This window comes from Pelecanus crispus, chromosome 15 (assembly GCF_030463565.1).
Source record: "Pelecanus crispus isolate bPelCri1 chromosome 15, bPelCri1.pri, whole genome shotgun sequence".
Classification (NCBI taxonomy): domain Eukaryota; kingdom Metazoa; phylum Chordata; class Aves; order Pelecaniformes; family Pelecanidae; genus Pelecanus; species Pelecanus crispus.
Genome location: NC_134657.1, coordinates 2,891,047 through 2,917,133, shown reverse-complemented (window position 1 = coordinate 2,917,133; position 26,087 = coordinate 2,891,047). Strand labels below are relative to the sequence as shown.

General features: G+C 42.7%; 1 protein-coding gene across 1 annotated transcript in view; it reads left to right on the top strand.

The window, feature by feature from the left end:
* Positions 1-19,847, top strand: part of IFFO2 (intermediate filament family orphan 2) — a 38,297-nt gene extending 18,450 nt beyond the window's left edge. Inside the window, exons 2-9 of the mRNA XM_075721541.1 lie at positions 7,075-7,135; positions 7,429-7,524; positions 9,771-9,911; positions 11,667-11,809; positions 14,432-14,552; positions 16,863-16,952; positions 17,609-17,739; positions 19,039-19,847. Coding sequence (XP_075577656.1) covers positions 7,075-7,135; positions 7,429-7,524; positions 9,771-9,911; positions 11,667-11,809; positions 14,432-14,552; positions 16,863-16,952; positions 17,609-17,739; positions 19,039-19,144 — 889 coding nt within the window. The 3' untranslated portion in view covers positions 19,145-19,847. The remainder of the gene's footprint in view (positions 1-7,074; positions 7,136-7,428; positions 7,525-9,770; positions 9,912-11,666; positions 11,810-14,431; positions 14,553-16,862; positions 16,953-17,608; positions 17,740-19,038) is intronic.
* Positions 19,848-26,087: the final 6,240 nt, after the last annotated feature.

The window sequence follows — 26,087 nt, the reverse complement described above, 5'->3', positions numbered from 1 at the left end:
AGGCAGCAGAATTTCAAAGTAATTTACTACGATGTGATGTGGAAATAGACTACCGACATTAATAGCCTTGGATGCACTGGTAAATTGAAGACTTTCAAGGATTTTTCTTCTTTACTTGGTTAGCTATGAGATTGAAAATAGCTGATGTTCATAATTGGCGCTTTTCTTTCTCAAGGACAGGAAATCTTTTACGTGCTTTCTCTGTCGGGGAGTTGTACAAAATATTGTGAAAACACCCAACAGCAGCCTCTCCTACTGTGTTAAACCTATTTTGAATAAGTATCTTGTGTTTTTGTTAATGAACTTCTGTGTTTGGGGCTGGGTGCAAGTACAAAAAGAGAGGTCCAAAGCTTCTCCAAGTATCAAAAGACACCTTAGATTTAAAACTGGCCTTTATTTAGTGCGGTGTTGTTTGCAAGAATAAGTCATGCAGGAGTGTACGACTTGTAGCTGTGTAGCTTACAATGTGTTTAATGTTGCTGTGAATATTGCACAATTATATGTGGATTCTCCTAATGTATTAAAAGCACCATAATTTTCTTCAGAAAGGAATGCAGGCATGGCTGTTGCTTCTGCTTGAAGTTGTTGAACTCTTGTGACATTATGCATGGCTTTTGTTTAAACACTTTGTGTGGTCAGGAACAAAACACAAATGAACTTGCAGATTATTTTTATTGTGGTTCCAGTAACAGGCTGGAGCATCTTTCCAGGTGTATGTAATCGAGAGGGATAATTATGCAGTGTTTTTCTGTATAGTAAGTCCTTTTAGTAATTCTCTTCACAAGCAATTGCTGTTGTTCAAAGGCTGGATGCTGTTTTAAGTAGAGCACGAGTCTAGAATAGGAATTTAATATTAACCTTTCCTTATAATGAAACACCCAAGTATTAACAGTGCAAAGGGCTCAAGTTCTGCTGTGCGTCAATTTTACCTGTATCATCTAAACCATTGCTGCAGGTTCAAGGATACACACTCTTCCGTCGCTCTGATGTTTGGGAAATTTAATGCTGCAACGACTGACTCCTAGCAAAGAGATTCTGTGGAGAGGATGTTGCTTGCAACAGGCAAGAAACATGACTTCATTCAAGAGTGCCGCTGCCGTTGTGTTACAGCCAGCCTTTAATGGACTCGGATGTTCACATTAAATTAATACGTTTTACATGGAGCCCATCAACTGACATTTAATTTGCTTCAATAAGAAGTCAGGGCATGTGGGATCAAAATGGTCTGTGCTTGGGATAATCTGGAAGAATCCCTATATTACAGCATCTTAAAAATGCTCACTTAAACAAGAGGTAGCATTTGTGAATAAGCTAATTGTTTAATGCAACCTTATATCAAATTTAGTGCTAAACTAAGACTGGATAGGAAAATGATCTCTTAAGCAAGGATTCTAAAAGCAGAGAGAATGGTGCATTGTTTCTTTTTTTCTTTTTTTTTTTTTTTTGGTTAACAAAATAAAGAAGGCTTCATAGAGATTTTTTAAAATGAAATCCATCTTGCATGGTCCAGTTCTTTTTGAGCTAGTGAAAAGATGCAGATGACTATTTGTATTTACAATCCCAAACTGCCTTCTTGTATCGGGAATGGTTTAGTGAGATTGCAGATGCAGGTTCTTCTCTCAATTAAGAAACACTGTTGCAAATGGTTAAATAGGCACTGGTCCTGCAGCAGAATTTTAGTATCGTAAAGGTTTCTTTACATCTCTCCAGAAAGTCTTGAACATGATGCTTTCTTGTCCCAAACGACCACAGCATGTTTCTCTCAAACAGCATGTCCTGCCTAAATTTCTGTCTTGGCAGATTACAGGATTAGGCTGTGGAGCCTTTTGTGTGGGAATATAAAGTTGTACATCTGATGGGCCGTTAAGTCAATTCAAATGAAATCAGTATATAATAACCAGCTATAAACTGTAATGTTGATAGTTATTATCTAGGTGTTGGAGAGGGGATTAGTGGGCATGTTACTACAGTCCCGCAGCGAGAGGCGGCACGTAACGACCATGAGTAATGCGCAATGATTAAATCGGTTAGGCTTGTGCATGTTAAGTGTTAAATCTCATGCCAGCGCTGGTGAGCGGTGCAGTACGCCTTGCCATTTGGAGTTCCTGTAAACAACGTATGGGCGTCAAAAAGATCCAAACACGCAAAAGAACAAGCAGTGCTGCCACAAAGGAACGGGAGCACGAAGACGTGTCTCTAACCTGTGCCGGCAGAGCACAAACCCTCCCGGGCAGCGCCGGAGGTGCGATCGCTTGGTCCTGCCGTAGCACGGGTGTTTCCTTCCATCTTCTCGCAGGTGTGGTACATCAGAGAATGCACCTTAGATGCTTCGTATCCAACAGATGAGCGAGGCTGGGTGCATCTCGTGCCAAAAATGGAATAGTGGTGGCTTAGCGTGCAAGAAAAAACAATTATGCTGTTCCCTGAAGTAGCACTGACAACAGTTTGTCCGTTCAGTATGTTTATGTTTTCAGGAATTGTTAGCTATTAATGTTTTCACGAGCATTTTATAGTCATTGTTTGAACTAACACTTTTGTTTCCTGTTGTGGACTCAAGCACTCAAGAGCTATTAGGTTTTCCTTTCTGTTACTGCTTTTCTCCCCACAAACTGATGGGAAGACACTCCAACAGTAACAAAATGGAGTGAAAAGCTTCAGAGTCAGTACCCGAGAGAATGGCAGGGGAGAAGCTTAGACCCCTGTAAATGTTTTCTGCTGTTCTGTTTGCTTTTCTTCTCTGTGTGACTCGGTATAAAACTACCAGGAAGAAGAGTCTTGTCTTCCTAAGGAGTTTTTCTTATGGGAAAAAAAAATTTATTGTCATGAAATGTTATTTGAGGAATATTTGCTGCCTCGAGGGAGGGCTATTTTTAATGAAAGAAATAGTGCAGTTGATACCATCAGGCATCGTTAACTATCAACTAGTCTACTTGTGCCTTTCTGCCTTGAGCAAAACATAGTTAAAACAGTAGGTTTCTGTCTGGCCAATTTTGTAAGCACATTGTCTAAATAATACCACACTCACATCTTAAAATTCCAGGTTTTAAAAAGAAAATTACTGAACAATTTTTGGAAAGGCACACTTCTCTAAAACTAACTTTCTGTTCTAAAGAGGTTTTGGGAGTCTGCTCCAGTGGGCAGTTCTCGTCACTGGTCTGTATTTCTAAACTTGGTGATACTGGGGGAGAGGAAAGGAAGATGCTCGTGTTCCTTGATGCAGTTGTTCAGGGAGTGGGAAAGTGATTTGAAGCTTGTGTTAACATAGACTGCTCGGTTTAATTTCATGAACGTTAAGGTTTGAAAACTTCTCGAAGTTTTTAAGGGACATTATCCAGTTCTTGAGATGTCTCCATTGGCTTTCTTCGGTGTAGGAGAAGATGTTAGTATTGGTGAACTGGTAGCTACTCTTCCAATTTCAAAGGAAACACACAAGTTTGCGGTGTGACTCAGCTTTACAAGAACACCGCTTTAAGCAATGTTAATCCTAGCTGACTATTCATGTGTTTTGTTTGTCTAATATCCTTGTAACGTAGCTATTCCCGTTAAAGCAAGCCAGCATCCTTTGTTCTCCTCTAAGCTATGTAAGACATGACTGCAGAAGTAGTTTGGGGCCTGAAGCTGCAGTGACTGAATGCCGCTGGAATGTAATGCGTCACATCTGGTAAAAGGGGAACAGATCCATAGCTTCCAAAATTCAGACTAGCACTTTATTTGGGGGGTGGGTAGGTGGTGGCTGGAACTAAAACATCTTTGGAAGGTGGGAGAGAAGGAAAAAAGCTTGGTTAGGTTTGAAATTCATCTTGCCTTTTTTTTTTTTTTTAAATAAATAACTGAAAATATAATAACAAACCCTGAAGACTGGTAGATTTAGATGGCAGCATTTGCCTTTCTGGGTCAGAAAAAAGATTTTTGGATACAGCTGGAAATCATAGCAATTGATGCATCTGAGCCAAGAAATAAGTATATTTGAGAGCAGCAGGAGCAGCTGGCTAGTTAATATCCTGCAGCAAATATGTGAAGGCTGGTGTTGGGGTTTGGTTTTTTTTTTTTAGCCTATAGTGTGTACAGCCATTTCCCTTTGGGGTATTAGCGTCCTCGTCATTCCTGCTGCTGCTTCTCCTGTGGTTATCCAGCAGAGGAGTTACCTGTCTGCTCCGCTTCTGCTGCGGAGGTGATTAATGTGGTGGCGTTACCCTCTTCCTCGAGATGAAGGGAGCACCAGGCTTTGGCTCCTTTCATCGTAAACGGCTGCAGACGCGAGCGGCGTCACCGGTTCTGTTGGCTAAGGAGCAGAGGGCATCCGCAGCCTGCCAGGATTAAGACTTGTGAAAGTCTGCTGCCTTTAGACGGTAACTGAAGAGAAAGATATTGATTACTGGGAGAATAATTTCAAGTATGTTGAATATTAAAGACGTTAGAGTCATAGTTAGCGCCTTCTCAGTGGCATGCTGGCTCCTTACCATTACATTTGTGGAGCGTGTAGTAACGCAGCTGCCAGGGTCCCTTTTAAAGCCATGGGTGTTAGAGCAAATACAGGATGATCACATGAATGAGCAAGCTTTCTATTGTCTCACTTCCTTGGAAGTTTAAATGGAGAATTAATCCTCTGCTCCGTTGTCATCCTCCACCTTCCCATCCATCTCCTTCCTCTCTTCCCTACAAGTAGTCTAAGGTTTAAGTGTGAGGAGAAAGTAAGATTGGCGGTTTTAGCTGTTAAATGAGGTTAATCAGCTTGGTAGTGGGTGGGAGAAATGTGCTCTGAGGTTAAGAATGGGATATTAGTGGTTAGCAGGACCCTTACTATCAGTCCAGTGTAAATTTCCTTCTGTCGGGCATGAACTTTCTGGTTAAAAACTACCCGATTGTTTTATTGTTCCTATAAATGAGAAACACAGAGATTGTGGGGAGAGCGTGGATGTGTGTAAAAGAAGGCGTGCTTTTCCTCTTCTCTTGAAGACACTGTTTTCTTGAGTTTGACGGAAGGGAATTAGGGCTGTAAATCACCATTCTGCAAAATGCACTTAACTGGCACAAAGAAATGGAACTACTGGAATCTTTGCGGGATGAGGAAGGTTAGTCTGAGCAGACTTTGAGATGCTTAATTTTGGTAGCTGCCCAGAGTGGCTGAACTGCTGAGGAGGAATGCTAATCCTTTTTGCTAGCTTTTGGCAGAGTCAGGAAAAATATGCAGATATGTTTTTTCCAAAAATACTTCCCTTTTTTTGCAGAATGCACAGTGCACTGTGGGGATGCAAATAATACAGCAGGATAACCTGAATGCAGCCAGTATTCCTCACTTCAACAGTTAAAACCTTGAGAAGCAGCGTATCAATTTTTGCAATGTCTGCTTGACTTCCATCCATAAATGACAGCCTGCTGGCAGAAAGACCAGGAGGAATGATTAAAGCCGTGCAACACTCCTTCTGTAACAGAAGGAGACCATCTTACAGATTGCGAATATAATTGACTGCTTTAATTAATTTCACCTTCTTGACTTTAATACGAAAATCTGAAAAAAGGAGTTACTATTTTTATAGAAATGTACATGTAATTAGTAGTCAGAAAACAAATAGGATATGGAAATACAAGCTAAAACATTTGATGACAAATGCAAATTTCAGCCTAAATATTTTACTCTGCTTGGCAGTAAATCGTTGCTAGTAAAAAGATGCACAACAAGTCTTCCTGCATAAATCATACTTCTCTTCAACGGAGAATTCGCACGCTGTTACGTTGGATATTCCTGCACCACAACAGCAGGCAAGAGCGGATGTAGCCAGCATGTCATCTTGGCACTGCGCTTGCCGGCGCTGCTGCTACTGCATTAAGATGTAACCCGTTCAGGTGCCTCTGATCGCGCCTGAAGACAGCAAACTGCAATACCACCGTGCCTGCCCGCGTCCTTTCCTGCGGAAATGGTCCGCCCTGGCTTCCATTTCAGATGGGATTAAGTTTGCGCTTTGCGTGCGGAGATGTATCGAGTAGCGTAGTGATTATGCGTGCATCAAATCGTCTGCCTCAGTGGGAATATCCTGGAATTCTAGCCATCACCAGACTTCTTTGTGGATTTGAAAATAGGGTGAAACGATGTGTTTTGGCAGATTTAAGAATTTTCAAGAATGCTTTGATGTAACAGATTTCTGGGCCCATGGTTTGCCATTTTGAGTTAAACTATAAAAAGCGTTGAAGTGGCAACAGAAATTATCATGACTCGGAGATTACGTTCACAGGATTGTTTCTAATCATGTGGTATCCAAAGTTTCTTTTCCAGGGGTGTAATTCCTGTTGTTATAATGGACTAGGCAAGTCTCATGTGGCACTACTGCCATTCGAAGAGAGTGGTACGCATTTTAATTTTGCCCCCCCCCAACTCAAACCATATCCACGTGTACGAATGTGTATTGTCACGTTTTCAAGAATCTTAGCTTTCAAGTTAGTATTGTCAAATACTGGGGTTTGCTCTATAAAGAGTTTCGGTGCTTAAAAAGAGGAACAGTTAATCCGATAATGAACTCAAACATAATGATGCTTGTAGTATGAGGTTTAATTATACAGTTTGTAACTGTAATTCCTTTTCTTCTACCCTTTCAGTACTGCAGCAGCAGTGGGTGTATATACCCTGCGTTCAAGGATGCTTGTCCGAGAACTCTGCTTGCAATTGTAGTGCTAGGAAATAGCTGAGGCATGTGGATTATTGAGGATTTTGATGTAGAAGGCACATAAACATATGAATTGATTGGACCAAACAGATAAATAGCGAGACTGATTCAGATAACTTACCTTCAACTGATTTTTTTTTTTTTTACTGAAGATTTCCCACCTTATTTGCAACCAAATATTGCATAGGAGAGCAGGAAGAGTACTGATCCCAGTAAGTGTGGATTTAGCTTTTCTTCTCTTACAGACTCAGTGTTACTGGTTTGAGGGTGTACAAGTGAGGGGGACCATCTGCTTTACATTTCAAGTAACTGTCATCATCCTACAGCTATCAGAAGACTTGTGATTTTGCTGGGGGAAAAAAAAAAATTACTTTTCTCCATAGTTAACGCTTCGCCTGCAAATCTTGTCTTTCAGATGGGAAGAGGAACTGACAAGAAGAATGAGCCTGGAATCTATGGTAGAAACCTTGCGAGAGGTAAGTTTTGAATATACGTATTGAAAGGTATAGGTTTTCTCTGTACCCTTTATTATGCTAGTAATTATTTGAATTTGGTGAATTAAAAAGCTCTCTTCTAGCTAGAGCGGCTGACTGCGTTGCCGTGTGCTAGAGAATAGCGTTAATGTTTGGAAGCTGAAGCAGGAAGGTGCTGAAGTTTCTGACAGTGAGACATGGGGGTGGTGACATGCCTTATCAGCCCACCTCAGGTTAAGTGAGGAAGCATATGTTGGCCTGTTACCTCTTAGTTCTTTGTGTGCTTTCTCTCGCAGGAGGCGCAGGAAGCGGAAGCTCTCCAGGAGGAGTTAAATGAAAAGATTGAGAGACTGAAAGCAGAACTTGTGGTCTTTAAGGGTCTGATGAGTGATGTAAGTACACTGGAGGGCAGAGTGACCAGCTCCCACTGCCTTTGTGAAATGTGTGTGTCATGCAAATGGCTTCATTCATAAAAAGGTTATGGTCTTAGTGAGTGCTGCTTTGTAGTTAGCATTATGGCTGCCTTTATGATCTAATGCATCAGACAGATCGCCCTTCCCCCTGCTTCCTGTCTGGTCTGTGTAGAGATGCATTAACTTGCTGCTTAGCCCATAACCCGGACTCTTCCCTCCCTTCCCCGTTCTCCGCAGCTGGCAGTGCCGGCATTCAGATCTGCAGCCATGGAAAAAAAAAAATGTTGGAGAACTCGCAGGTTAGGGTAAAGGGTTCATCCCCGTGCAGCACCGTGTACTGCTAACGAGGGGGATTTTGCTCTGAATCACGCAAGAAAGTCTTGCTCAAAAAGGAACACGCTGTATGCGTTTCCCAACTCCCTTTATGAAAGCTCTGAAGAGATTAACCCAGTATCACTTGTTCAGGTTCTGGCTTTGTTTCCAGTGCTGTTTCGACCTAATTTTTTTTTTTAAAAAAAAACTTGTTTTCTCAGTAATTTCCTCATGACTCATTAGATATTGACTTTCCTTCAAAGCTGGGGGATCTCTTAGACTGTGACTGGATAATTTTCTTACATTTAGACATACTGAGAGCATGCACTCATGCAGCTATCTAGAAAGATAAGCCAGGTGAACATTAAGGAAGGTGCCTTTCTCTGTACGACTGAAGTAGTGCTGATGCCAGTTGCCTAATGAATATGTCCTATTATGCTTATTTGTTCTGTAATTTTGTGTAGAACTGCTTCCTTCTGTCTTTATATAAGCTCGCAGAACCTGCTCCCTGGTGTCAAACACATTCTCTCAGGGCCACTAGATCTGTTCATGTGAAATTTGGCAGTTAGCTGTCTCTTCTTTTGGTGTTTAACCAAGCATGCCTATTCTCGATTAGAGGCAGTGTGAAAGGGAGAAACTTGTTAGGGCTCCATCGCTGTGATGACTTTTTCGCTGAGGAAGAAATTTTGCTCAGGGTGTATAAAAAGGGTGCTGGTGAATCGAAACATCCTCCTCAACTTGAGAGAAAGTGTGCTTTGGGCTTTGCAAACTCTAAGGTAGAAGAGAGCCTAAGGAAAGCAGTGAGAATGCTTGTTTTGAATCCCACTGTGTAAATATTTAGAGCAGAGAAATGCAAAATGTTGGCACGTGACTCTCGCTAGCATTCCTGTGGCCAAGGATTGCTGGTACCTATTCAGTTGATAAGATTGTGTTTAGAGGGTGTCAGTGTTTAGAGATTTCTTTTTCTCGGTGTGTTTAGAAAACAAAAATCTCTAACTTGTCCAGAGGTGGTTGACAGGGGCTGGAGAAGAACTCTAATAATTTAAAAAAAAAAGAAAAGAAAATTAAACAAAAACAACCCTAAGCTTTCTTCTTGGAAAGGTGATTTGGTATTTAAGAAAGCTCCGCAAAGAGGTTTTCTGCTTTTCTGGTCAAAGTGGAAGCATTGCCTAGCCACTGAAGTGGTACTTTCCAACAGAGCAAGCCTCGTCTAGGCTGGAAAATATGCTTTTTGTGGAACACTGTTTCTTCATAAGGAGCCAGCTGTACTGTCTGAGTGGGAGTATCTCTTAAATATTATGTTTATAATTACTGCTCAGAGTGAAGCAAGACAAAATATTTTTCATGTAGAATTTTTGCTAGGCTGGAAGCCAGGTTAATGCCAATGAGGAGTATTTTCTGTCACAAGCTTTCATGGATCTCTTTAGATCCAGTCTTGATTTTATGTTTTCATGGTATGTATGAAGTTGCTGTGTCGCCTGGATTCTGTTTTAAAAGCAACTTCTCCTTGCAGGCATGGTTTTTCTGTCTGAAATGGGGGGAGTGTTGCATACTCACAGGTTTTGGATTTCATTCTATTCTGCACATGCTCAACAGGGTTTTTCTCCTCCATTTTCAAAGCTTTATTGACCCAATAAAAATTTACTGTTGCTGCATCTGGCAGCTCTTTTGGGGTGGGTATAGGTTTCTTGGTGACAAATCACTCGGAGTTGAAATTCTATTAGAATCAGATATGAATGTTAATTGTTAGCTGTCTAGTCCATTTAGCTTGTGCGTGTACTGCCTTTCCTGGAGAACAAGATGTGATATTGTGTAAGAATGGTATGCCCTGGGGTTAGAGAGATACTGCGGGGTATCTCTTCTTTCCTGAACTGTATAATAATAGAAGATAATCACTGCTGTCCTTCCTGCAGCCCATGACAGACCTGGACACAAAGATTCAAGAAAAGGCCATGAAGGTGGACATGGACATCTGTCGGCGAATCGATATCACAGCCAAGCTGTGTGATGTAGCGCAGCAGCGCAACTCTGAAGACGTTTCCAAGATATTCCAGGTGATTAGGCCATGAATTTTCCATAGGGTAGGACAAGAAGTGAGGGGACAAGAGGGAGCAGTGTTCAGGAGTGTGGTCCAGGTCATTTGCCTTTTCTTGAAATTTCTCTATGTAGACATATTTTCTTCTTTCTCAGTCTTGAAGTGTAGCTCTCTTCTGCAGAAGCTGCTGTAGTACTAAAAGCACAAAACTTAGTTTAAAAAAAGAAGTCTCAGGATGACCTTTAAGACATGCTGTTAGTCTGCTAGTCTACAATGAATGCAGGGGAAAAAAGCATTACAGGGTCTAGGCTTGTATAAATGGCTTCCTCACGTTTGTTCCCTTCACAAGTGAGAGGTTTTAAGCTTGTAGAACTGTCATCTGAATGTTCTTATTTCTGGCTCAAGCTCCGTGGCCAGAAATAACGCTTCTGTGGTGGTGAGCTATGACTGCTTTGTGAGACTAGAAACTCCAGTTGCTTTCCTTGAGCTACTGTGGCTCCTTGGTGCTAGCAGGAAAATCATGTAATTTGCTCCAAAAGCAAGCGGTTACAGCTCTGCGTGGAGCAAACCTGTAACTCCCAATGCAGTTGGTCTTCTGTCATAACTACAATTTCAATTGTGATTAACCCAGCTTCCTTCTACTTTGGTCTAAATGTGTCTTGTCCAGTCTTTCAGTCGGTCTGATGCTTTTCTCTGTACAGTGATGCCATATAGTGTGCTAAATGCTATAAAAAAACCACTGTAAAAGATCCTTGTGGTCTCTACTGGTGTGCTTTCTGGCTGTAGTGAAGTTGCCGAAATGTTTGACGAGTGGGGGTTTGTTTTTTTTCTTATGTGTCCTGAAAGACTCAGATCTCCTTACAGGAGGCAATTATTTTTCTAGCATGTTGAGCCATTGCATCGTGCTAGTGGTTCCTTCTTGTCTTTGAGTAGAATTGCTATGTCCTTCTGCTCAAAGGTGACTGCAAAGCTCACTTCTGGTCAAGCATGCAGTGGTTAAAATGATCAGCATGGAGAACAATACCAATAAGGGACGGCTTACATGCCAAGTAGAGGAAAAACTACAGTAGGTTGGGAAGCGGACTGTGTTTGTGGCACCATCTGTGAATATCTCTTACGTTCACAGTCCTCAGATGAAGAAGTGACCCTCTGCGCCCTTGGCAGGGGTATCCCTTGAGTTCTCTGCACATCTATGAACTTCATTTCTTTGAGGTTGTCCAGGCATTTCATGGTTCAGTTAACCCTTCTTCTGTCAACCTGAAGACTAGACCAGTCTGCCTCTGCTGATGGGGTGGGAATGACCCTGAAATAGAGGCTATCTAGAAGGGCTTCCCTTCTACTCTTTCGTGGTGGTTCAATGCTGGGAGCAACAGCCTGTGGTGGTGGCAGGAGAGGGAGAGTTCTGTCATTGCTCTCGAGCCTGCTGCCTGGGCACTCCTGCCAGCTTACGCTTTTGCCCTGTATCATTCTAACCTCTGCATGTTCTCTGGTAGATCATAGACTGGTGTCAGTGAACAGATGAACACCTGTAGAGCGCTGGCAGCCTGCAGCTTGCTTTGCTCTTCGCCGTTCTGAACTGCTTCCCTGTGCTCTGTGTTCACCACTCATTAACAGATGCAATTCCTGTCTTGAATACGAGCAATCCCTGAATTGCCTGGGAACTGCTGAACAGTTATATTTGCTCAAACCTAATGCCTCTCCTTCTTTATTTCCGCCCCTCATGGCGCAGCACCTCAGTTGAACCTTCTAGTTACTGCTCTTCTCTCCAATTAAGGTGGCTTCCAAGAAGAAAGAACGCAAGCACACATCTGATGATGACCTCTCTGAACAGGATGGAGACAACGGCAGGTTCTCTGATGATGAGGTCAGCTGTTCTTTGAACATCACGGATGAAATGAAGCGTATGTTTAATCAGCTGTGAGTATCATGGACGATGAGGGGAAAACTTATTCTGAAATGCAGACTTTAGTCCCAGAACACCTCAGCTGCCAGCATGGTACATACTTGAAGGTTTTCTGGAAGTTCAAATAAAAACTGATTTTTGCTTCTCCCGTAAGTAGGAGGAACTATAGAGAATACACCAAACATCCAGTTTTACTATTATATGCTGTTATAACAGTAGCAAAAGAAGAAACATGCAATAACAAAAAAAAAAAAGTACAAAACTTGAGTCTGTTCTGTATGTTTGGCTGAATAATAGATTTCTAGAGTTTTGGAAAGAACCTTGCTGCTGCTTGGGCTGGATAGAATTTAGCAGTGTCACCGAAAACACAGTTCAAAATGGATACAAACTTTTCTAGTATTTTGCATGATTTTTCAGTCGAGCTATAGGCAAATGGTAGTGGTGGATCTGTCTGGAAGATCAGTTCTAGCAGTGGACAACAGCTTATAGATTCCAGGAATGTCGGTGTTGTAAGACTTGCTGCACAGTCTGGTCTCCCAAACTGGAAGAATTGCAATTTATTTTGCCTAAAGCTTTACCCCAAATGGGAGCATTGGGAAGCCTGTAGCAGCCGAGAAGAGACTCTCTGCACCTTGGTGTCACACAAAGCGGTTCAGGAAGCTGGCTGGCGATGCGCCCTGCTGTTCTCTTTTCCTGTTCTAGAAATGATGGAGATGGCCACAGCCTGGGGAGACTTTTGAGGGTCTCTGCTGTTTTCTTTTGGCAGACAAAAGCTCCAGCAAGCACCATAGGTCTGACTTTCCTAGCATTTGAATATGGGTGTCTTCTGCCAACTTCTGCAGTGACTGCAGAGGGAAGAATTCCCAGTGCTTTCCCACACAATGTAGGACAGTATTTAATACGTAGGAGTACACAAGAGACTAAGAAGCACTAGCTCCTCTTCTGTTGTCAGCTGTTGCCAAAAGTTCTGTTTTCAGGGCACGTGTCTCTTTTTCTGCCTAAATTTCACATATAGGAGGGCATGTTTTTTTGCAAAAGTTGTAGGTAACTCCTCTTGTTAGGACTCTTGTTTTAGATATCCTTAGACCCTTATTAATATAAAGTGTAATAAAGACAGATTTTTGACTTCTCCACTGCTAGATTCAGTGTGACAGCAAATAGTGTGTGGAGTTCTTAGAAAAGCAAGAGGTTAAAATTCAGCTACTAGGTGGGTAATGCATTTAGTTTTTAATTTTGTTCTTAAACCTACCCTGTGATACCCGGTTCTTATTGGTGCTGCTAATGGAATTCTTATCTCCTGGTCCTATTCCATGTGGCACCAAGTGCTGTAGGAATCTTGTTGATACATTGAAATTGGGTTGATATAGAACAGTGTTCGTGGCTTACTGGAGACAGTACGTTTCTAAGGATGTCTGGGTTTGGGGGCTTTGCGAAGTAGAAAACAATAGCTTACAAATAGCTGAATAACTTGCCTCATTAACAGAAACAAAGCAACTTGCATTTTACCTGTAATGAACTTAATCTTTAAGTGTCTAGTAGTAAAATGTCAGCTTTGAACAGTGTGTATGTCTGAAGTAAGTGGCAGTCAGGACTGGGAGCCTTTGTGCTCTCTGACAAGGATAGCTCTTGCAAAAAGAAACTGATTTGAAGAAAGTGAATTGCAAAAGGCACAATCATCTATGTCCAAGTTTATTGGGTTTTTTTAAAATTATTTTTTTAAAGTCATGCTAAGTATAGACAAATAGCCTGTCTTTTGCCAAGCCCTTCAGCTTCCTAAAGACAGTATTGGACTCAGCTTCCGGACTGAGATGTTATCTGCTTAAAAGGAAGTAAACTAAAGTAACAAAAATGCATCAGTCGGAAATTAGCAGACTGCTTCTGGGAGCAATTTCGGATTTTTGTCAGGCCTCCTTAACAAGGACAAGAAGCAGCTACTAGTGTTTCGCTCTGCTGCTGTTCAAACCAAAAGGGACTTCTGAAACTTTCCTTTATTGCACAACTGACCGTACTAAAGGGGCTTGACCAAATAACAGTGTTAAAGGCCACTCTTGCCACTGTTTATTCTCAGTCTGAAGTGGCTGTAGTAGTATCTTTGTTTTTCAAGTCAACGATAAGTACTTATGCTCACCTGCACATCATTTTGGGTTTCAGTTTTTTCATAGTTGTTACTTTTGAAAATAATGTTTTTAAGTGCTGCTGGGAAAATGTTGGCTGAACTTCAACATGAAAATCAGCAGGGAGTCTTCTAGTGGCTGTTTCTTGTAAAATTCCTCAAAGAGTGTTTGGGCTTATTTTCCCATGTACAAAAAGAATAGTTTAGAACGTTTTTGTGGTTTTGCAAACAGAGGAAACTAATGTGCAGCACCATCTGGAGGACAGAGCTAGGACTGTGTGCTTGAACCAGGAATGCTAACAAGGATCTTTTATCCTGCTTTGGGGTGGCAAAGAGCCCAGGAGCGAGGGACTTGGATAGTGGTAAAGCCTGTTTGTAAAAAAATCTGAGGAGTTTCAGCTGCTGCATTGTGTCCTTCGTTCAGTTCTCATAGCCCCTTTTTTCTAGAAGAAGATTAATTGAAGAACTGAGGGAGTGGGGCTGGAGTAGTTTTCGCTAATGCTTTTTTCTGTTATCTTAACAGTCGTGAGACATTCGATTTTGATGACGACTGTGATAGTTTAACGTGGGAGGAGAATGAGGAAACGTTGCTTCTTTGGGAAGACTTCACAAACTGCAATCCTTCAATTGACCTCCAAGGAGAGGTGAGTTTATTTTATTATTTTCTCAAACTATCCTCTGCAGAAACTGTATCCCTCGGCTGCGCTTTTAGCCATTTGAGCCTTTGGATATTTGACTGGTGATCTAGTTTGCCACGCAAACTTGCTTTGATTTTAAAATCCTCTTAGTGCTTTCTCTCTCTGGTTGCTTTTCAGTCTGTGCAATCAGTTTATTTGCCAAACTTCATTTCTTCTGCTCTTTCAAACTGAGTATTTCAAAGTATCAAGCAAGTGTCAAAAGATCCGATGTGTCTAGCTGTTATAGGAGCATCACACAATCTGTCACCCTAAGCAGCTGCTTATCTGAAGCCCTATATCTTCCACACATCTCACTTCCTCTGTAGATTATCATTCACACTTCAATTATCAAAATAGTACACGTAGCGTGGGGATGATATTGCACAGTTACTCTAGCGGGGAGAAAGATAAACTCGTTATGGTCCGTGGAAGATGTTCAAGGACCTCCAGCCCATCGCAAACAAAGAAGCTGTGGTTGCAGGACTGCGTAAGGCCCCAGGGATCTTCTGAACCTGTGAATCTTGTGCTTCCGTCTTCCCGGTCAATAGTCAATCTCCTGGCATTGGTGGATAATAAACAGCTTGCTTTTAATCCTTAAGATCCCACGCAAAGTAAGCTAATGGCTGCATGCTGCCTCATTCAGTGACTCCTGAGCCTTTTTAAACAGGCCTAAAGAGAGATTGAAATGACAAGGTCTGGCTTTGTGCGGGTAGTCTTAAACGTGATGCTATTATTTCATTACTGAGTAGCACGACAGCAGTAGGTAAGAAATAATCCTGCCTTCTTCCATCGTCGCTGTAGTGTAAAGATGCTGAGGCAGCAGTCTCCTGAATATCGTCTTGTGTTGACTGCCAGGGGTGTGTTAATTTACATCTTCCCATTTGTGTATCATCTGGCGTGCTCTGAAACTGTGGAGATTACTCAGAAGTGCTAGGACTGCAGAAAGCAGCGTACTTAGCTACATGTCGTCTTTTGAGCAGGGAGAGTGGCAGAGTGATAATGTGTAGCCATGTGCTGGAATTAGTGACAGATTTATTTGCATATACCCATGTGTGCATGTATAAGCGCAGCTATCAGAGGAATATTGCCGAACTCAGACCTTCCGTGCGAAAACTCTAAAGGTTTTAAGAAGCTTAAATCCTTCTAAATGAAAATTATACAAGGAAAGGGTAGATTTGTCTTGTAGATGGAGATTCAGAATAAAGACTGCTCTGTCTGTGCCTGGTCTTTAACAGAGTGCTTTACATGCCCGAATCTTCCTTCCACTGGCTTTATTCCTTTCAAGTTCTTACGCGGTGCCCTTGCCACCTTCTTTTATGACCTTCCTCCTTAAAGCGCTTCTGCGTATAAAAGGATAAGTGGAATGATTCTTGTAACTATAGGCTGGTTAGCCTGACGTTGATACCGCGTATGATCCTGATAAAGCTGCCACAGATGTGGCCGAAGGATGGAAACATCATTAATGCTCATCAGTGCAGTTGCATTAAATTGATGATAATTTTTTTTCTGGAAAAGGGAGGTAGGTAATAACATGAGAGAGAAGAATGGCATTGTTTTAGTCTCTTTGTGACAGCATGAAATAGTGCTATATGTCTTGTAGCCCAGACTGTACTGTCAATCCACAGCAATGATGATACGGGAGCTGTTGTCTGGCAGGATGTTTCCTTTGGGACTGCATGTGTTCTTACGTGCGATATTTTCATCGGTAGTGTGCTGGAGCGAGCTTGCTTTATCTAGCAGTGAAGCGAAGAATTTCAATAGGAAACAATGCGTGCAGAGCATGCATACATGTGAGGTAACGGAGACTGAAAGGACCCGAGAGTAATATGTAATTGGAAAATGAGAATTCCAGTGCAAAGCTGTAAGTCGTGGTGTGGTCAATGCAAGAAAAAATTCTCATGACTGGAGAGCAATTACAATCTGTCTAAGCGTGATCAGACTGTGAAAGGTTCAGGAAAATCCATAGTTTTGGTTCTTTGGCATGCATCAGCTGTCTGTTTAATTGCTGGAGCCTTGGTCTGTAGGTTCCTTGATCAGAGACTTTATCTTTGCGTGTACAAAGCCATGGTCATAGTACAAAACTGTGTTTCCTGGTGTGCCAGTTTTAAGCAGCACACTATTCCTTGCCTGTGTAAAAATGTGTTAAAAAAAACTCTTTGCATGGAAGAGCATAGCAACTGACACTTCTGAGTGAGATTAAATAAGAAAATCTTTAGTCTGCTGCTGAATTCTGTGTTAGTTTCTTGCTAATTCTTTGTGTTCTCCTTTCCCCTGCAGGAAGAAAACCTGGGAAACTTGATCCATGAAACGGAGTCTTTCTTTAAAACGAGAGACAAGGAATACCAAGAAACAATAGGGCAGATAGAGGTAAGGAAATTGTTCGTGACAATGTGAATTGTTTCTAATGGATGAAAACACGCGCCGTGTTCTGGTCTGGTATACCCACAGAGGAAAGGTGGAACATCTATCTAAGAAAGCAAAAGTGTTTTCCTTTGAGGTACCCTTGTGATTTTTTTTCGAAATACCATTCTCTGTACAGCCCTGTTATTGAGTAAGCATAGATCTGTAGCTGGTGGAGAGAGAACCTTCAGAGCAAAGAGAATAAAAAGGCATTATTATTCTTTTTCCCCTATTTGTCTTGCACATCTACCATCCTGCTGGGAAATGCTCTACAAGACGTGGCATCAGAGGTTGCCAGACACAACAGCTGTAGCTTCTCAAAGTCTTTGCCCTGCCTAGAATATGCTTTCATTAATTACTGCATGTTGACAAACAAGATGCCAAGGAGCAGAAAAAAACTTGAGGGCTGTTTAAAAACAGTGCAGAGCTCTGATTAAAATACACTTCATAAGCTGATGAATACATTGGCGGTTCACAATGCTGAGGCTGAGCACGTATTGTGCAGGTGTTTTGGATCAGCTCTGGGCAGTTTTAGCATCCCACCAGTATGTAAAATTAAGTGAAGCTGGGAGAAGCTGCTAGCAACTCACCTTAGGCTGATTATTTTCTCGTATTTCTTACAGCTGGAATTGGCCACGGCCAAGAGTGACATGAATCGCCACCTTCACGAATATATGGAAATGTGTAGCATGAAAAGGGGCCTGGATGTACAAATGGAAACCTGTCGTAGGCTTATCAAAGGCTCAGCTGACAGGTAATAAGATATTACCACTCTACCTGGGGCGCTTCAGGAATTTATTTTGCTCTTGTTTCCTGCCAAGTTCTCTAAAAGCAAAAGTATCATTTTGTCCTAAAGCTTTATCCTCTAGATAATCTTGTTTTCTTCAGGGTCAAATATCAGTTGTAAAGGAACCCTGTAACAACATATAGGTTCCTACACACAGTAACACTTTTAAGGATTCAACACCTGTTGGTAAAAACAGGGATGTCACCAACAGGAGTGTATAAAGGGATTTACCTCTTTTCTAACTTGGACAGAAGATGAGTCGTAGTGTCATAGACCTAGAACTCTTAAACCAAACCAGCCAACCCCCAAATTAAATCTTGACTATGGACTTGTCTGAAGAACTTGTATGTTAATCTTCTCATGCATTAAGAACCCTATAACATGAGGGATTTTTCTTCTCTCTTGCTCACCCCCAGTACACCTCCTGGCTTAAAAGAAGATGATCATGAACTTTCTTTGAGTTTTCAAGACTGTACTTAGTATGGATGATGAGAGCCTCTGGAGGATATTCATTGGATTTAGTTTCCATTTCCCCATCCGTAAACCTAGGGCAGCCTTAGTTTGTATAGGAGATGGCAGGGTGGGGTGGCAGCACGCGAGATGCTGAGAGTCCAGAGAAGTGGAGGTCTGGTCCTGCACCGCTCCCTTAGTTACTACGGCTCTGCCTAAACTCCCGGGTGCCGTGTGTCTGGCATTCAGGGGAGGTTTAGATTGGAAATTAGGAAAAATTTCTTCATGGAAAGAGTGGTCAAGCATTGGAACAGGCTGCCCAGAGAGGTGGGGGAGTCCCCATCCCTGGAGGGGTTCAAAAAACGGGCAGAGGTGGCACCTGGGGACATGGTTTAGTGGGCATGGGCGTGTTGTGTTGATGGTTGGACTGATGATCTTAGAGGGCCTTTCCAACCTTAGTGATTCCTAGGTTCACTTTCATTAAAAAATAATCCAGCCACCCAGCCAGGAAACATGAAATTGCTACTCTGCCTGGAATTGGTTTAGTGGTGGACTTGGTAGTGTGAGGTTAATGATTGGACTGGATGATCTTAAAGGTCTTTTCCAACCTGAACGATTCTATGATTCTGTGCTTAAGTTTACTACTGATATTTACTGTAAACCCAAAGTTTAATGTTAATAAAGGACATCAAAATCGTTTTGGGAAGTGAAAGTGACCATTTTCTTTAAAGGTTCGTCTTTTTTTTTTCCCTTTTTTTTCCTTCTGTCATTGATACTTAATTTTTTGTCTAAACCTTTCTCTGAATTTTTCTACAGAAATTCTCCATCTCCCAGCTCTGTAGCCAGCAGCGACTCAGGAAACACAGATGAAATTCAGGATGAGTTGGACAGAGAGACGGATGTGGAGCCCATGGTCAGCTGATACGTAATTGGAGCATTCCAGTGAAAGGGAAGATACAAGAAAAGATCAAAAAACAGTACACTGATGGGGGAAAAAAAAAAAAAAAGACTTGTAAGCCCTTGCACAGGGTTTCTAAGGACTCATTCCTACACGCATCCCCACCCCACCCGAGGATTGGTGCTGTAAATTTCTATTGTTATACAAATCATAAATGCAGAGTCCTGTAAGAAAACATGGTGTTTTAATTGTGCCTTTGCCCCAAGCTGAGCCACTTTGAGCTCCAGTGGAATATTAATAGCAGGTGTTTTTATAAAAAATATTATTTAAAAAAAAAATCTGGTAGCAGCAGAGAATGGTGCTGCAAAGGCTCTGGGTATTTCAATAAGCTTATGGTTTTATTGAACTGCTCCACTGATTGGCAAAAGGAACACTGGCAAAATGAGAAGCGAACCCAAGACAATTATGGTGCAATTACCAATGTCTGGCACAAAAAAGAATGCCTACAAATTGAACTGTAAACACTTAAAAATAATAGTGGGTTTAGAAGACAGCTTTTAGGATTAAGCAGTAATACAATATTAAAAGGAATTTCTTCATTCCATCTTTTTGGGTGAAGGAGCCTTTGAGATTTGTACAAGCTTTCTGCTAGACTCCAGAACCTGAAGAAGCAGGTCTCAGCTCGGTGGCAAAGCAGGTGGACGAAGGAGGGTTCAGTGGGGTGGGACTATCACTGATAAACTACTATGCAAAAAAAAAAAAAAAAAAAAAAAAAAAAAGCTCGCCTTATTTATATGGAATGTTTGGTCCCTGCTGAGCTACAGTTATCTCTTGGGGAAAGGAAAGCTAAAAACACATTTGCACATGTTAGTTATCTGTAGAGCTTCTTTTGAGGAGGAATGTCGTATTACGATGCCTTTGTTTCCAGTGTTTGGATTAAGAGGGGAATCTGCCCTTCAGTTCCCGTGTTGTTTTGTGTTTTCCTTTTTCAGGATTTTTTTTTTAAAAAAAACATAGTGTTTGCAGATTTTACTTTGCTGACAGGGAGGTAACTCCATTTTATGCTGCTTTCATGATGTTTAGAGTGGGATAGTTGAAGCATCAGGATAAACTGACGTGCGGTGGTATAGACGTAGGCTTGAGACATGACATTGGGAGAGTTCCAGACCACTGTTCTTCAGAAAAGCTGAACATCGGAAAATACTGTAATCCTTTTTAGGGCGCAGTAAAATGAATCCCAAACTACTACTGCCCTAGAATTAGGGAAGAACAGCCATGTGCTTTCTCTGTGAGAAAGTGAGAACACCTAGGCTTTGTCAGTCTTTCTGTATTTTTACACAGGAGAGAGCAGCATCAAAAGTCAGAGCACTTGGTGGTATTTGAGGAAACTCTGGCATCATCAAGCCATTCATGGCTATTAATGGGAATTGTAGCACCTCAGCCAGGTAAAAACAGGGTATAAACCTCAGCCAATAATTTTTTGTTTGTTTTTCTTAGACCAAGATTGAAAGTGTAGTTAATACTGCCTAAAGGTAACTGTGTAGTTAACTAGCAGTTGCAAGACTTGGAGCAAATACCAAATGTTTTTTTTTTTTTTCCTGCCAGGAAGCTTAGAAACTGCTATGTAGGAGCAGTGCTAGGACTGGACAGGGAAATGCCCGATTTAAGCACCCTCTCAGTGTTATGTAAAGGTAAGCTGGCCAATCTTCCTCAGTATTGTTTCCCAGCCTCTCCTATGTATTGATCGGAAATCAGCGGGGTTGCATTGTAAGCATACAGGCAGTATAGATCAGCGTTGCTTTTTCCAAAAAGAGCACGCGTGTCTCGGCAAAGGGCGTGTTCCTGGGCACAAACGCCTCTCCGCCTTGCGCAGCTGCGCGGGGGGGCAGGACCTCAAGGGTTGCTGTTCGCACCGTAACCGCGGGTACGGTAACGTCTTCTCAATTCGAGTTTCATCGCTGTTCAGATCCGTCTCCTGCTTGGACACGCTGGTGCTTTTAGGCCATGTCAATCAAATGGGCTCCCTGCGTTTTTCAGAGTGGGGAGGAGCACTGGGATGATCCATCTGGATCCACAGTGTGGAGGCCACGATCCACAATCCATGGCTTCTGTCCAAGAAAATAGATCCAAGGATATTCTTGTGGTTTCCTTACTGATTGAAATACTCAGTGCAGTTATTCATAGAGTAGCTAGCAATTTCTTGGTTCTTGTGGTGTGGGTTAAGGGCTTTTTCAAAGCCTGTTTCATCATGTAGACGTAGATAACTTTTCTCTGGAAAAGAAACCTTATTCCAAAGTGCTCGCTCCTATTATTTCTTAGGTGGCCAAAGCGGTAGATGTCATGTTCACTAGGGCTGCAGGTTGGGGTGGGTGGGGGCAAGAGATGTGGTATTTTTTTGAGGGGGCTGGGACTGCATGTTTTCAATAAAGTACTCCTAAGGTTTTCAAGCCTGTATGAACTTCAGCTGCTAATATGTAGTTTCTCACGAGGCTGAGAAACCGTCTGCCAAAGCTGAATGTCTGTAATGCTTTAGTGACTTCGGTGGAGGCATCGTTAAGCAATCTACTTGCACAGTGAATCAGCCTCCTCGGAGGCTGTCGTTCAGCTCTCCTCAGTTATGAAATGCTCTTTGGTACTGGAGAAACTGAGCAATTTTAACGGCCATCCGGCTTAGCTGCTGGTTTTGTTTCGTTTTTTTTTTTTTTTCTTTAAAACTCAGTGTCCTAGCAGGAAAAAGGCTGAGTGTTCTTCAAACTGGTAGCTGGTCTGTTGAGGGTAGGAAAGAATATCCTCGGTTTGACAGTGAGAGCCAAGTGAAGAAGCAGAAATTGAGCTGTTGAAACAAGCTGGCTGTAACCTGCAGTTTATCTCATAGCCATAATTACGAGGAGCATCCGTAGTAGGGTTGCGTTTGTCGGTAAGTGTAAGGGATGCGGGTCTATAGTAGAGGGTATAGAAATAATGTGTACAATGGTGATGTGTATGACGGTAAATTACCATGGTTGTTGGTGTCTGTTCCTTATAACCATATGTAATCCATTTTTAAAGAGGAAAAGGTGTTTTCGTAGTCGGGATCGGGGTTTTATTTTCATTTAGGCTGTTTAGGACTCGGTGGATCGACCTTTCGGGAGTTAGGAGGGTTGGTCCTAGATAGTTTCCCTAGGAGGTCTTTGGTTTAGTTTCAAGCGATGCTGCTGATTTAGCTGACAGTGGTCCTGTTCTGTTCGCGTTTAACCACTCTGTAGAAACCAGATCAAAAGCTTGCCAGAAAAAAATTGTGAAAATGCTGGAAATGATTTTGATGACCTCTTTCTTTTTCCTTTGTAAAGCTGTAAATACTTTATTTTTGTTTTCTATTCTTAATGCGGTGTCATATTGACACTTTTTTAGACTTACAATCAGAAAATCCTCCTCATTGTTTCTCATTTTTTAAAAGGGGATTTCAAGGAAGCAAATTTTTTTGCTTGTTAGCAGTGTAATAATAGATCAAATTCCTAACATGGGTTTGTACAAAAAAATGTTTTCAGTAAACAAATGGCAGTTGCTTTTGTGGATGCATGTTCAAAAATGTCCAAAGAATAATGTGGTACAAACGTTTTTTTCAAAGACTTAGTAATTATCATGTTAGTTCACACAATGAAAAAACAAAATTCTTTAGGAAAAAAAAAAAGTGTTGGGGGGGAACGTAATGAAACTCATCTAAGCTAAATGTGTAATCTATTTATAAAAAACCACAGTATATATTCTATTTTTATTAGAAGTTTTTAAAGTGCAAACAGAATTCTGTTAGCAAATGCAATTATTCCCTTGTAAAGTATCTTCTGCTCTGATGGGACTCCAAATTCGCAACGGTTTCAAGCGACACCTTGGAAACAATCTAACAGGTATGGCTGTGAAGCACTCGCCCATCGCTTCCTGGGAGCAAGAGAGGGGGAAAGAAAAACAAGTTAACAACTTTTCTGCCACTGTAGAATTATTGCTGGGGTGGTTTTTTTTCTTCCCCCGATTGTGAGGCATTCTGCTGGAGAGGGGAAGGACCTCATTTGCCGCCCTAAATAGCGGGGGCGATTGCAGCACAGAGGTCTTAATCTGCTCCAAAGTGGGGTTTGTGTTCTACCTGGTTGGAAGATAAATTGTGTTTGTCTACACCGGTATAAATTGGATTTAACTTGATGAAACAAAATAGTAGATCAGAATCGTGCCTGAATATAGGTCTAAAGCTGCTAAGATGAGGTTTTGGTTTTGTGGTTTTTTTTTTTTTTGCGTAACCATTCCTGCCAGCAAAAATACAAGCTGGGTCATCAGTCCCGGGTTGGCCAGGAAAAGCCACGGCGATCGGCGGGTGCTCACAGCCTTGCCGCAGCGCTGCGGTCTCCGTAAAGCAGCTATTTCCTTCCATTTCCCTTGGCTCTGGAAAAATGTGGAAGAATGTTTGTGTTGGAGCGCGCGAGGAAGAGAATGGCAATACTGGGAAGTCTCTGACTGTGTTTCATGTTTGAGAGTGATTCATTTTAGAGTTGAATGTTTAAAGCATGTTTTATCACAGCAAAATTAAGAAATGATAGTGCTTCCATGGTGTAATAATTACCCTGATGAGGATTTTCCACATGTCGCTTCAGGATTTCTGGGGTTTTTTTATTCTTTTGCACGGGTCCAGAACTTGGTTGCAGGGGAACACACAAGTTTTAAAAATGTTTGCCTTCAGTGTTAAGTCACCCAAATGCTTGATTTTTAAGCTTTTAGTAGAGTGTAACTTCTGTCAGTTTGAGATTGAAATGAGAAGAAATTGCCAGTCGTGGCAACGCATAGTATCCTGGTGGTAGTAATGCTGGGTTTAAGGTGAACTAGAAACGCTGCCTGCCAAATTCTTAATTCAGTCCCTTGCTCACCCGTTTCTGGAGAGGGGAACACAGAAGGCTTGAACCCAAGTCTTTGGCAGAGTAGCGAAGAAACACTTGATTATTTCTTTTCGTCTGTTTTTGTGTGTAGTTCAGTGTCTTAAGACCCTTCCGCATTTGCGGGAGCCTTTCAAAGCTTCTCTTTTGAAGAAGCAACAACTTGTGTTTAAGAATTGGGTATTTGATGCTTCTAGAAATCACGATTCCCTCCTAGCTCGAGGCACTCCAACAGGGAAGCACTTTTGTAAGCACAGGTGGTGCTTGTAGGTCTGGCTGGCTCCGTCCGCGGGGGAAATAATGATATCTAATGCTTAAAACAAACCCTGGGGTGTCATTTCTGTGGCAGAACGCCCTGGTACCACTGTGCCACAAACCCAGCGCCTGTGGCTTGTTGGCTGCCCAAACTGACAATCCCTGCGCAGATTTCATCTGAAATCCTAAAATTTCTTTTTTGTTAGGGAGTGTTGAGGATGATTAGAAGCTTGGTCACTAGACACACTTCTTGTGTAACGTGGTTTCACCAAAAGAGACACGCAATTCAGTCCTTGAAACACCTTCCCTGCGGCTAACGTGTACGTAGCTAAGTTCTGCCAAAAAAACGATTATTTATTATTGAATGTGTTTAAGTGGAGGGTATCGATGACTCTTTCCCCATGCTGTGTCACTTCTTGTCAGTTCCTCTTAGGTCATGTAAGAATTTCTTTTATACACATTAAAACAGACTACTGATCGGTGTGGAGATGAACCTGTTTACTGTACTGTTGTAAATATTGTGCTTTGTATTCTGTATATTAGCTTCTTTTAAAGAAAAAGACTTAACTGATGATGCTATTTGATCTCTGGTGAGGAAAGGACGAAGGATGAACCAGCTCCCAAGCTTGCTCCGGAGTCGAGATGTAAATCGATTTCCTCTGTGGCTGGAAGTCTGTCCTGGTTATTTGCAGGCCGACCAAATGGTACACGCATTTCCTGGCGGTGGATTTTGGACCATCAAAGGCTTCGGGAATCTAATCCACTTTAGCGGGGACACCGAGAAACGCCTGCAGCGAGAGCCAGAAGCATTCGCGCTCCTCTGAGTTCCAGCGGATTATCTCCAGTTTCCTTTTTTAGTGCCAAAACCAACCCCACCGCCCCTTCCAGGTCTGCTCTCCGGCTCGCCGCGCACCGCTCTGGTCTCCTGTCCCGCGTCCGTCCGTCCGTCCTCGGCCGTGCCGCCCCTCCGGCGCGGCTCACCCTTCGTCGCTGGGGCCGCGGGCGCGTGCCCCACGGGCTCCTCTGCGCGAAGGGGCCCGCGGGAGCGTCTCCACGAAAACGGGTCACAGGCCTTCTCTGGTTACAAGGACAAAAAAGAAAAAAATCCTATAAAATAAATACCAAACTCCTGGTTAATGCCTGTGCGTGTTTGTTCTTGGGGGGCAAAATGCCTTTTTGGGCAAAAGCTGCTTGGGCGGTTGGCGCAGGCGGGGCGGGAGCTGCGGGGTCCCAAAATACCTCAAATTTAGGCTCTTTCCGCTACCTTAATGCACTGCTATCCTTTCTGGAGCCCAAAGAACCACCCCGTGCAAAAACCAGCCCCCAGCGCGGGCCAGGCCCTCCGTTTGGGTTCAAATCCCCCTTTTTTGGGGCTTGGCCCGCTGCTCTCTCGCCTCACGCAGCTCTGCTCCCGCAGGCGCCGCCGGGCAACGCCGACGCCTTTGGCTTTGGGTTTTTTAATTTTTTTTAAAATTTTTAATTTTTTTAAATTTTTTTTCTCTTTTAATTTTGTTTTAAAATTGTTTTCAGCTCCTTCCAGCGCCCCGCCCGCTCCCACGTGCCGCGGCGCGCGGCCGCCGCATTGGCCGGGCGCAACCATCGCCGCGGGGGGGGGGGGGGGGGGCGCAGGCGGGGTCTCCCCGCTCCCGCCCCGCGGGGGGGACGCGACGCGCACAGAGCGAGTCCGCGGCTGCGGGAGCCGCCCGCTTCCCCCCCCTCGGCTTTTTAATTATTCTTTCATTTCATGGCGTTGGTTCAGCCCCCCCCCCCCCCCCCCGCGGTGGGTTGGGCGCGGCCGGGAGCGCGGCGGGGCCGGG